The sequence below is a fragment of the Oryctolagus cuniculus genome, chromosome 1 (genome assembly GCF_964237555.1).
Source record: "Oryctolagus cuniculus chromosome 1, mOryCun1.1, whole genome shotgun sequence".
Taxonomy (NCBI): domain Eukaryota; kingdom Metazoa; phylum Chordata; class Mammalia; order Lagomorpha; family Leporidae; genus Oryctolagus; species Oryctolagus cuniculus.
In genome coordinates this window covers 196911775-196924151 of record NC_091432.1, presented here as the reverse complement: position 1 = coordinate 196924151, position 12377 = coordinate 196911775, and the positions used below count along the sequence as shown (strand labels likewise).

General features: G+C 43.1%; 1 protein-coding gene across 2 annotated transcripts in view; it reads right to left on the bottom strand.

Annotated features, from left to right (window-relative positions):
* The window catches only part of UBE2R2 (ubiquitin conjugating enzyme E2 R2), an 80792-nt gene that overhangs the window by 11006 nt on the left and 57409 nt on the right, over window positions 1–12377 (bottom strand). For both annotated transcript variants that reach the window (XM_008275000.4, XM_051857017.2), the window contains exon 3: window positions 2147–2244. In XM_008275000.4, coding sequence (XP_008273222.1) covers window positions 2147–2244 — 98 coding nt within the window. The remainder of the gene's footprint in view (window positions 1–2146; window positions 2245–12377) is intronic.

Here is a 12377-nt window from a genome sequence, read left to right as displayed (position 1 = left end):
TAGTAGTAATACCTAATACAAAGTCAATGCTATGTAAATAACTGCTGTATTATATTGCTTAGGGAATAATAAGGAGAAAACAGGACTGTATGAGCACAACACACACACACACCCCATATTGTTGATCTTCATGGATTTGGAGGGCTGACTATACGTATCTACCACAATTAAACTAGGAAGACAGGGTGTCAGAAATTAAGAGATAACTCAAAGCCAGAAAAATACAAGTATATTCTAATTGATGCTCTGACACATTAAGGATTTACTCAACTTTGGATATAAGTACTAATGCTAAGATTTTAAAGTCTACTAGGAGATAGGGGACATGAAATTGGGTCTGTTCAAGTCAGAAAGCTGGAAAGTAAACCCTTACTCTAGATGGCTGTATTAGTATCTTAGAGCTGATATAACAAAGCACCACAAACTGGGTGACTTGAAACAACAAGTTATGGTCTCTGTTCTGGAGGACAAATGTCCAAAACCAAGATGTTGGCAGATTATGCTCCCTCTCTGAAAGCTGTAGGGAAGAATCCTCTCTCTTTTCCTAGCTTCTGTTATTTGTCAGCTTCCTTGATGCTCCCTTGCTTGTAGATGCATTGTGCTAATATCTGTAGACAAAACTTTAGAAGTTAAAACTACAACATACATGTTGGTTAACATCCACAATTAGCCTATTTCCAAATAAGATCACATTCTGAGGCACTAGGCATTTGAATTTTGACATTTTGCAGACAAAATTCAACTTTGAACAGTTATGTCTGCTGTCATGTTAAAAGTCTTGTTGTCTCATAGACAAAATATATTCAATGACTGCATTTGAGCTTCAAATAAGTCCCATAGCTCCATCTAAAATATCATACACTCAAAATTCTAAATCTCATCATGTAATTCAGTTATGAGATTGGTCTGGGGTATAATCATCCTGGGTCAAAATTCCTATCTCTGAACCTGTGTAACCAATCAATAAATGATCTGCTTCCAAAATACCACAGTGGAATAAGTATAGGAAATAAAAGGAGGTAAAAGAAGTAACAGGTCGCAACAAAATAACCAAATCTAAAACTTAGCAGGGCAAATTCCATCATTATCTTTCAAGGATTGAGAACGACCCCTATGGCTCTATGCTGTGTCCTTTAGTCCATACTACCCATCTACTATCCTGCCCTTGGGAACTGTCTCTGGTCTCCAGAACCAAGAAGGAGGCAGCCTGACCTTCTGGATCTGTGCCCTCTCTGACCTCTGTATTAATAAATCATTCATAGGAGCCACTCTTCATCTGGGCTCCTGCTACCCATGTAGAAGAGCAGGATGGAGGTTCCTGGTTCCTGGCTTCAACTGGTCTAGACAGTCTGTTGTAGTCATTTGGTGAATGACAGCCCACCTGCCTCTCACTCTCTCTTCCCCCACTCCTCCTCATTCCCTACCCACTGCTCTGCCTTTCAAATAAATCTTACAAAAAAGAAAAGTTGTATGGAAAGGCAATTCTGCTTCTCTAAAGACTGAGTAGTAAGAATCCTAAGATAATAAAGAAATCAATCCAAATAGAAGTGCTGAGGGCCAAAGGACAATGCAGGAAGAATTCAGACTTGAAAATCTCCAGGGCTGGTACTGTGGTATAGCTGGTAAGGTTGATGCCTGCGATGCCAGCAACACACATGGGTGCCAGTTCATGTCCTGGTTGCTCCATTTCTGATCCAGCTCCCTGGTGATGCACCTAGGAAAGCAGTAGAACACGGCCCAAGTCCTTGTGCCCCTGCACCCTCGTGGGAGACCTGGAGGAGGCTCTGGGCTCCTGTCTTTAGCCTGGCAGAGCCCCAGCCATTGTGCCCATTTGGGAGTGAGCCAGCAGACACAAGATCTCTCTCTCTCTTTCTAACTCTGCTTTCAAATAAATAAAAATAATAAATCTTAAGAAAAGGAAGAAAAAATAAAATCTCCTTCATGGCAAACACAGGGAAATCAGAATCATACACAGTACTGCTTTGTAAACACAACTCTTCAAAATGAAAGTTCTAAGTGAAGACAAAACAACTTAACATTTTATAAAACTTGTACATTTTATAGGACAATGTATAATTTTACTTTACCAGAGACAAAGAACATAAGGACTTACTCAAAAACAGCCTATTCTTACATAATACCTTACCTCACATTCTGAGTAGGATTCCACCTTTCAGAGGGTAGTTCTCCACTCTGTGGGTCATCTACAGGCGGATGAAGAATCGAAATGCATACATCTCCATTCTGCAAGACACAAATATAACATTCAGTAAATACTGAAAAGGTGATACACAAAAAGGGACGTAAGTTTTTCCTTTATTATTAGAAATTTGTTTTCACTTAAGGAAAAATAATTCTGCATTTTCTCCACATTCTAAATCAAAATTAGAGAATTAAACTTTTTAAAAAAAATTTTAATATTTTATTTATTTATTTGAAAGTCAGAGTTACACAGAGAGAGAAAGGTCTTCCACTCACTGGTTCAACCCCCAAATGGCCGCAATGGCCAGAACTACGCAGATCCCAAGCCAGGAACTTCCTCCAGGTCTCCCACATGGGTCCAGGGCCCAAGGACTTGGGCCATCCTTTTTTTTTTTTTTTTTTTTTTTTTTTTTTTTTTTTTTTTTTTTTTTTTGGCGGGGGGAGGTCTTCCTTTTGCCGTTGGTTCACCCCCCAATGGCCGCTGTGGCTGGCGCGCTACAGCCGGCGCACCATGCTGATCCGAAGCCAGGAGCCAGGTACTTATCCTGGTCACCCCTGTGGGTGTAGGGCCCAAGCACTTGGGCCATCCTCCAATGCCTTCCTGGGCCACAGCAGAGAGCTGGACTGGAAGAGGGGCAACCAGGACAGAATCCGGCGCCCCAACCGGGACTTAGAACCCGGTGTGCCAGTGCTGCAGGCGGAGGATTAGCCTATTGAGCCGCAGCACCGGCCATGGCCCCCTTTTCTTAATATTTTTTTGCCAGTCTCCAAGACATATCTTTAAAAATATATTTATTTATTTATTTGAAAGAGTGAGTCGGTGGGTGGGCGGGGTGAAGGGAAAGAGATAGAGATATCTTCCATCTGCTGGCTCGCTCCCCAAACTACCACAATGGCTGGACTATGCCAAAGTGAGGATCTTGTTCCAGGTCTCCCACATAAGTGCAAGGGCCCAGGTATTTGGGGGCCATCCTCCACTGCTTTTCAGTTCCCTTCGTTAGCAGGGAACTGGATCTAAAGTGGAGCAGCCAGGAATCCAACCAACACCCATATGGGATGCTGTCACAGGTGTCAGCTTAATCCACTACACCATGATGCCAGCCCCTCCAGATGCATTTTTTAAAATACTTATTCATATATTTATTTAAGAGAGAGAGAGAGGAAGGGAGTGAGGAGAAGGAAGGAGGGGGAAGGGGAGAAGAGGGAGAGACTAAAACCTCCTGATGACTCATTCCCAAAATGCCTGCAACAGTTGGGAGGTGAAGCCAGGAGAAAAAAACTCAGTGCAAGACTGCCACATGGGTGATAGGAACTCAATTACTTGAGCCATCATCACAACCTCCTAGGGTCCACATTAGCAGAAAGCTGGATTCAGGAGCAGGAGCCAAAGACTGAACTCAGGTATTCTGAAGTGATACATGGGTGTCCTAACTAGCATCTTGCCCCCCACTGCACATTTCTTGTTTAGAAAAAAAACATTATCCTGTTATACCTCACAGCAATCTTGATCTCATTATATGGTTTGAAGAATTAACCATTTAAGATTATAGGACCTAATCCACAAGTACATTAAGATTCATTCAAACACATGTCAATAGCCTACCATATAAAATACAGAGTGCAATTCAATAGAAAAGAAAGGCTAAGTAAAATATCTCTTGGGCATTTATTCTAAAACTGAAAAGCATGATTAAATTTTAAGCTAGAGGTATAGCTCATAAAGTGAGAATATACTATAAAAAATATATTCTAAAACCCTATTATAAGGCCGGCGCCGCGGCTCACTAGGCTAATCCTCCGCCTAGCGGCGCCGGCACACCAGGTTCTAGTCCCGGTCGGGGCGCCGGATTCTGTCCCGGTTGCCCCTCTTCCAGGCCAGCCCTCTGCTGTGGCCAGGGAGTGCAGTGGAGGATGGCCCAGGTGCTTGGGCCCTGCACCCCATGGGAGACCAGGAAAAGCACCTGGCTCCTGGCTCCTGCCATCGGATCAGCGCGGTGCGCCGGCCACAGCGCGCCAGCCGCGGCGGCCATTGGAGGGTGAACCAACGGCAAAGGAAGACCTTTCTCTCTGTCTCTCTCTCTCACTGTCCACTCTGCCTGTCAAAAACAAAAACAAAAACAAAAACAAAACAAAAAACCCTATTATAGTTAGACAGCAGAAATAAGGTAAAAAGAGAGAGGAGGGAAAGGGGAGGGGGGAAGAGTGGGAGAGGAAAAGGGAGAGGGGAGAGAAGACAATAACAATGCCCTGGCTCCTACAGGGCATCTTCTGACCTCGGCCTCTTTTCCTGTATCTTCAAAGCAATGTTCTTTTCTATTGACCTTTCCAAAATCACATCTTTCAATCATTTTCTGCCTTCCTCTTCCACTTTTAAGAAACTCTGTGATTATATCAGGCCCAACAAGATAATCCAACATATCTCCTTATTTTAAAGTCAGCTGATCAAACTCCCCTTTGACATGTAACCTAACATATTTACAGGTACCAGGAATTAGGAGGTTAAAAACTGTGGGAAACCCATTATTCTACATACTCCAGAAGTAAATAACCCAGGGCCGGCACTGTGGCGCAGTAGGCTAAATCTCTGCCCACAGTGCTGGCACCCCATATGTGCACCAGTTGGAGTCCCAGCTGCTCCACTTCTGATCTAGCTCCCTGCTAATGGCCTAGGAAAACAGAAGATGGCCCCAGTGCTTGGGCCCCTGCACCGATGTGGGAGACCCAGGAAGAAGCTTCTGGCTTCTGATCAGCCCACCTCCGACCATTGAGGCCATCTGGGGAGTGAACCAATGTTTGGAAGACACCTCTATCTCTATCTCTCTCTTTCTCTCCCCCTCTCTTTCTCCCTCTCCCTTTCTGTACGTAACTCTACCTCTCAAATAAATACATTTTTAGGGGCAGGCATTGTGGCCTAGTGAGTAAAGCCACTGTCTACAGTGCTGGCATCCCATATGGGTGCCAGTTCGAATCCCAGCTGCTCCATTTCTGATCCAGCTCTCTGCTATGGCCTGAAAAAGCAACGGAGGCTGGCCCAACCCCTTAGGCACCTGCACCTGTGTGGGAAATCTGGAAGAGGCTCCTGGCCTCAAATCGGCCCAGCTCCAGCCACTGCAGCCAGTTGGGGAGTCAATCAGCAGATAGAGGACCTCTCTCTCTCTCTCTCCCTCTTCTGCCTCTGCCTCTCTGTAACTCTTAATTTCAAATAAATATATTTATTAATCTTAAAAACAAGTTTTTGTGGGGCCGGCACTGTGGCACACTAGGTTAATCCTCTGCCTGCCTCCCATATGGGCGTGGGGTTCTAGTCCCAGTTGCTCCTCTTCCAGTCTAGCTCTCTGCTGTGGCCTGGGAATTCAGTAGAAGATGGCCCACAGCTTGGGCCCTGCACCCACATGGGAGACCAGGAAGAAGCACCTGGGTTCTGGCTCCGGATTGGCATAGCTCTGGCTGTAGCAGCAATTTGGCGAGTGACCTAACGGAAGGAAGAGCTTTCTCTCTGTCTCTCTCTCTCTCATTGTTTGTAACTCTGTCAAATAAATAAATAATGAAAATATAAAAAAATAAAAAAACACAAGTTTTTTTTTTAAACATGAATAGCCCAATATTGCTGAAGAACAAAGCACAAAAATTTGACCAAAGGAGTATGTTAATTGGTTCAGAGTTTAATTTACATACACTTCTGGGTAGTGTAATCACATGAGCAAATTTTCATTTAAAAATGACAGACTAGGGGCAAGCATTGTGGCATAGCAATTAAGCCATTGCTTATAAGAGTGCTGATTAGAGTCCTGGTTCCTCTGCTTCTAATTCAGCTTTCAGCTAAAGCATCTGGGAAGGCAGAAGATGGTCCAAGTAGTTGGGCCTCTGCCAACCAAGTGGGAGATCTGAATGCAATTCTTGGCTCCAGCCTGGCCCAGAACTAGCTGTTACGGTTATTTAGGGAGTGTATATCAGCAGAAGGGAGATATTTTCTCTTTCTCTCTTCCCTCTTCTGTGGTTCTATAAATAAAAAAATAAATGATCTTCCAGAAAACTATAAAAAGGGAAGTACCTTAATATGATAAAAGGCATTTATGAAAAGCCAACATCAAACTCAATGATGAAAGACTGAATCTTTTTCTTCTTAAGGTTAGGAACAAAGCAAAGATGCCTGCTTTCAACATTGGTATTCAACATTGTGCTGGAAGTTTATTGCCAGTACAATAATAAAGAAACATTAATTGAAAGCAGAAATAAAACCATTGCTATTTACAGAAAACATGATTCTTTTCTCATATATATATATATATATGAGAAAAATCCCAAAGGATCCACAAAAAAAGCTACTAGAACTAACATTCAGCAAAGTTGTTAGATACATGATCAATACTCTTATTTCAATACACTAGCAATGAATACACCGAAAAGGATAAGAAAACAATTTCATTTATAATTGGCACCCAAAAAAAATCTAACCGAAATTGAAAGACGTGGGGCTGGTGCTGTGGCGCAGTAGGTTAATTCTCCACCTGTGGCGCCAGCATCACATATGGGCGGCAGTTCTAGTCCTGGCTGTTCTTCTTCCAATCCAGCTCTTTGCTGTGGCCTGAGAAAGCTGTAGAAGATGGCCCAAGTGTTTCAGCCCCTGCACCCACATGGGAGACCAGGAAGAGGCACCTGGCTTCAGATTGACACAACTCCGGCCGTTGCAGCCATTTGGGGAGTGAACCAGTGGATGGAAGACCTCTCTCTCTCTCTCTGTGCCTCTCCTCTCTCTGTGTAACTTCTTCAAATAAATAAATATATACATATACATACATACATACATATATATATATATACATATACATACATACATATATATATATAAACACAGATAACCCAAATAAAAAGTAGGGAAAGGATAGCCAGTTCTCCAAAGAAGATATATACGTGGCCAAAAAGCAAATTTATTGTTACTCAAAGTTGTTAGTCATTAGAAAGTTGCAAATCAAAACCACAATAACATATCACTTCACATCCCCTAAGGATGGCTGCAACTTAAAAAGGAGGGTGAGGGCCAGTATTGTGAACTAAATGCTTAAGCTCCCGGCTGCACCACGTTAAGCCTATCTGCACCGCCAGCATTCCATATGGGTGCCAGTTGGCAGTACCATTTCCAACCCAGCTCCCTGCTAATGTGGCTGAGAAAGCAGCAGCAGATGGCCAAATCCCTGGGCCCCTGTACCCATGTAGGAGACCTAGATGAAACTCATGGCTTTAGTCTGGCTCAGCCCTGGTCATTGCGCCAATTTGGGGAGCGGATGGATGATGTCTATTTTTCCCTCTCTGTAGCTCTTTCAAATAAATAAAAATCTTCAAAAAAAAAAAAAAAAAAAGAGAGAGAGAGAGAGAGAGAGAGAAAGAGATGAGGAAAATCATAAATACTGGTGAAGATATAGGGAAACGGGAATCTTCTTATATTGCTGACAGGAATGTATTAAACTGGTCCAGTAGCTGTGGACAAAGTATCTGCAAAAGTTAAATACAGAATTCCTATTTAACCCCACAATTCCTAAGTACATCCCCCACAAAAAAACTGAAAATAGGTGCTCCATTAAATACTACATGTACAGGCAGGTACACTGCAGTACTAACCCTGGATCCCAACAGTAGATACAAAAAAAGTATTCATCAAATTAATGCAGAAACAAATTATGGTATATACATAAAACAGGATTTTATCTATCCACATAAAGAGGAATAAAATACGAGCACATTGCTACAAGGAGGATGGATCTGAAAAATATGCTAAGTGAAAATCCAGATATGATGGGGCCAGCACTGTGGTGTAATCAGTCAAGCTGCCACCTGCAATGCTGGTATCCCATATTGGGGCTAGTTTAAGTCCCAGTGGATCATTTCTGATCCAGCTCCCTTCTAATGCCTGGGAAAGCAGCAGAAGATGGCCCAGGTGCTTGGGCCCCTACACTCATGTGGGAGACTTGGATGAACATCCTGACTTTTGGCTTCGGCCTGGCCCAGTCCAGCCCTGGCTATTGTTGCCATTTGGGGAGTGAACCAACAGAGGGAAGATCTATCTTTATCTCTCCCTTTCTCTCTGTAACTCCGCCTTTCAAATAAAATAAATAAATTTAAAACAAGAAAAAAGTTTGCTCCTTATTAAAAACAAAAAAGAAAATCCAGATAGTAAAAGTTGCATACTGTATGCTTCTATTAATATTAAATATCCTGGGGCTGGCGCTGTAGCCTAACGGGTAAGGCTGCTGCAAGCAGTGCCAGAATCCCATGTTGGTGCTGGTTACAGTTCCAGCTGCTCCACTTCTGGTCCAGCTCTCTGTGGCCTGGGAAAGCAGTGGAGGACGGCCCAATCCCTTGGGTCCCTGCATCCGTGTGGAAGACTCGGAAGAGGCACCTGTCTTCAAATCAGCTCAGTTCTGGCCATTTGAGGAGTGAATCAGAGGATGGAAAACCCCTCTGTCTTTGTCTCTGCCTCTAATTCTGCCTTTCAAATAAATAAATCTTTAAAAAAAAATTAAATATCTAGAGTAAGTACATCCACTAAGAATGAAAGTAAACCAGGGGCCAGTGCTGTGGCATAGTGGTAAAGCCGCTGCTTGCAGTGCCAGCATCCTATGGGCATCGGTTCAAGTCCTGGCTGTTCCACTTCCAATCCAGCTTTCTGCTCTGACCTGGGAAAGCAGTGGAAGATGGCCCAACCCCTTGGGACCCTGCACCTGTGTGGGAGACCCAGAAGAGGCTAAACCTCCGCCTGTGGTACCAGCATCCCACATGGGCACTGGTTCAAGTCCCGGCTGCTCTACTTCTGATCCAGCTCTCTGCTACGGACTGAGAAAGCAGCAGAAGATGGCCCAAGTCCTTGGGCTCCTGTACCCACGCGGGAGACCTGGAAGAGGCTCCCGGCTCTTGGCTTCAGATCAGTGCAGCTCTGGCCATTGTGGCCATTAGGGAGTGAACCAGCGGATGGAAGACTTCTCTCTCTGTCTCTGCGTAACTCTGCCTTTCAAATAAATAAAAATCTTTAAAAAAAAAAAAAAAGTAAACTAGTGTTTGCCAGAGACTGGGGAGACATGAAAATGGTTAGACAACACTTAAATATGTATGGTGCATTAGACTGAAGTCAAAAAACTGCTTTAAAACTAGACAGACCACCAGCACAACACTGTAAAGGTACTAAATGTTACTGAATTTTTCAATCTAAATGGATGATTTTATGTATGGGATGCTGGTATCACAGCTTTATCCTCTATGCCACAGCAACAGCACCATTCTTTAAAAAAAAAAAAAAAAAGTTAAGAGGACGCATAAGATTTACAAATACTTTCACCTAAACGGAAGGAAGAGAAGGAGGGAGGGAGGAAGGGAGAGGTAGTTTCTAAAATGTAAAATGAAGGGTATCTAGCCCAGGCACTATCCAGGTTAATAAAAGTATCCAGAATTTCTTTTAGCAAATTCTACTTCCTGGGGCAGGTGTTGTGATGTGGGTTAAGCCACCCCTTGAAACACCTGTATCCCATATCAGAGTGCCAGTTCAAGGCCCAGCTGTTCCGATCCCTATCTAGCCCAGCTGTTCCAATCCCTATCTAGCTCTCTTTAAATGTGTCCTAGAAGCAGCAGATGATGGCTCAAGTACTTAAGTCCCTGCCACCCACAGAGACCTGGATGGAATTCCCAGCTCCTGGCTTTGGAATGGTCCAGTCCCAAGCTCTTGTGGCCATTTGGGGTGTTAAACAGTAGACAGAAGATCTCTTTATCTTACCTCTCTCCAGTCACTTTGCCTGTCAAACAAATGAATAAATCTTGAGAGGTAAGATGAGAAAAGACATTCTCCTCCCTATAATTAGGATATACAGCCAAATTTGAAAATCCTAATACATACAGAAATAATTTATTTTTATTTTTTTGACAGGCAGAGTTAGACAGTGAGAGACAGACAGAGAGAAAGGTCTTCCTTCCGTTGGTTCACCCCCCAAAATGGCCGATCCGAAGCCAGGAGCCAAGTGCTTCCTCCTGGTCTCCCATGGGGTGCAGGGCCCAAGCACTTGGGCCATCCTCCACTGCACTCCCGGGCCACAGCAGAGAGCTGGACTGGAAGAGGAACAACCGGGACAACAATCCGGCGTCCTGACTAGGACTAGAATCCGGGATATCCGCACCTCAGGTGGAGGATTAGCCTAGTGAGCTACGACACCGGCCCAAAAATAATTTTTTAAAAATCCCAGTTTCTGTTGAGTTCCTATCTTCTTCATGTGATTATCATATAAATCAAGAGGAAAACTACAGATTTGGAGAGTTTTATAGAAATTTCTATAAAATGTTTTTGCAATGTTTTAGAGATATGGAATATTTTACAACTCAGTTAATGCTGAATTATTTTAATGATGAAAGAAGTTAAAATAAAACATTTTACCAGTAATAGTGAGAAAATAGTTGTTAACTTATCTTAGTAGATAAGGCGAAATAAAAAATATATTAAGGGGCCAGTGCTGTGTAGTAAGTAAAGCTGCCACCTGCAGCACTGGCATCCTATATGGGCACCGGTTCAATCCCTGGCTGCTACAATTCCAATGCAGCTCTCTGGTATGGCCTGGGAAAGCGGCAGAAGATGGCCCAAGTGCTTGGGCCCCTGCACCCACGTGGGAGATCCAGAAGAAGCTCCTGGCTCTTAGCTTCAGATCAGCGCAGCTCTGCCATTGTGGCCATTTGGGGAGTGAACCAGAGGATGGAAGACCTTTCTATGTTTCTCTGGCTCTACCTTTACCTGTAACACTGTCTTTCAAAATAAATAAAATAAATCTTTAAAAATAAAAATCTTTTAAAAAATTAAGTTTATACTTATGTGAATTAGGTGATAAAAGAGTATGTATATTTACCTGTAGAATGTGTTAAGTGAATTTTTTTTAAATGTATTTAAGAGACAGGGAAAGGGGGAGAATGCCCCTAATGGATTTACAAGTCCCATCCATCTCCTCAAATGCCTGAAGTAAATTCACTCCAGCTCTTCCATGTGGTGGCAGGAACCTAACTTCCTGAGCCATCATCTCTACTTCCCAGGGTCTGGGAGCAGAGCCAAAACTTGAACCCAGGCACTCTAATATATGACGCAGTTATCCCAACTGGTGGGTAGTTCAAAGACCCCAAGGTTCCTTTTCAAAGAGCACTAAGTAAAATCATGTAAGTTTTAAATGTCTAGTTGGTAACATGAATGTTTATTAAATATGCATTTTTAAAATCTCCACAAATTCAGATAAAATAAAACCTTACACATCACTTACACTATTATGAATTAAGGTTAGAGGTCAAGTAACTTGTGTCTGGTGATGCAGTAATAATAAAAGAGGGGTTGACACACTCAGAAGAATACAGAGCATCTATGAATCATTAACATATTCCATACTTTATTCCAACTGAAATCTGTAGTTTAGCTAATATTGTTAAACTACACTTCGGAGTTTTGAAAAAGACACTAAAGTTATATGAGGTTTTGTTTGTTTGTTTTTGAAATGCAGAGTTACAAAGAGAAGAGAGGGAGATCCATCATCCCCTGTAAACTCCCCAGATGGCTGCAACAGCCAGGGCTCTATCGCTATCTCCCACGTGGGTTCAGAGGCCCAAGCACTTAGGCCATCTTCTGCTGCTTTCCCAGGCACTTTAGCAGGGAGCTGAATCAGAAGTGGAACAACTGGGACACAAACCAGTCAGTGCCCATATGGGATGCCAGAATCGCAGGTGGCAGCTTGACCCACCACACCACAACATCAGCCTCAGGTGTATGAGATTTAAAAAAAAAAAAAAAATTTTTTTTTTTTCTTTATTTGAAAGGCAGAGTTACAGAGAGGCAGAGGCAGAGAAAGAGGTCTTCCATCCACTGGTTCACTCCCCAAGTATGCCTGGGTTCAAGTGTGGGGTCTGCTCCTGATTCTAGCTTCCTTGCTTCTGTGCAACCTGGGGAGGCAGCAGGTGAGGGTTCAACAGTAGTGGGGGGCGGTGTACCTGCTACCCATATGAGACTGAGTTCCTGGCTCCGGCTTTGGCCCAGATTATTGTAGACAGCTGGAAGTGAACCAGTGGGTGAAAGTTCTCTGTCTCATACTCTCCCAAATTAATTTTCAAAAAGTGTTTCAATATAAATCTTCAAATAATTTATTTGAAAGAGACAGAGAGAGATATCCATA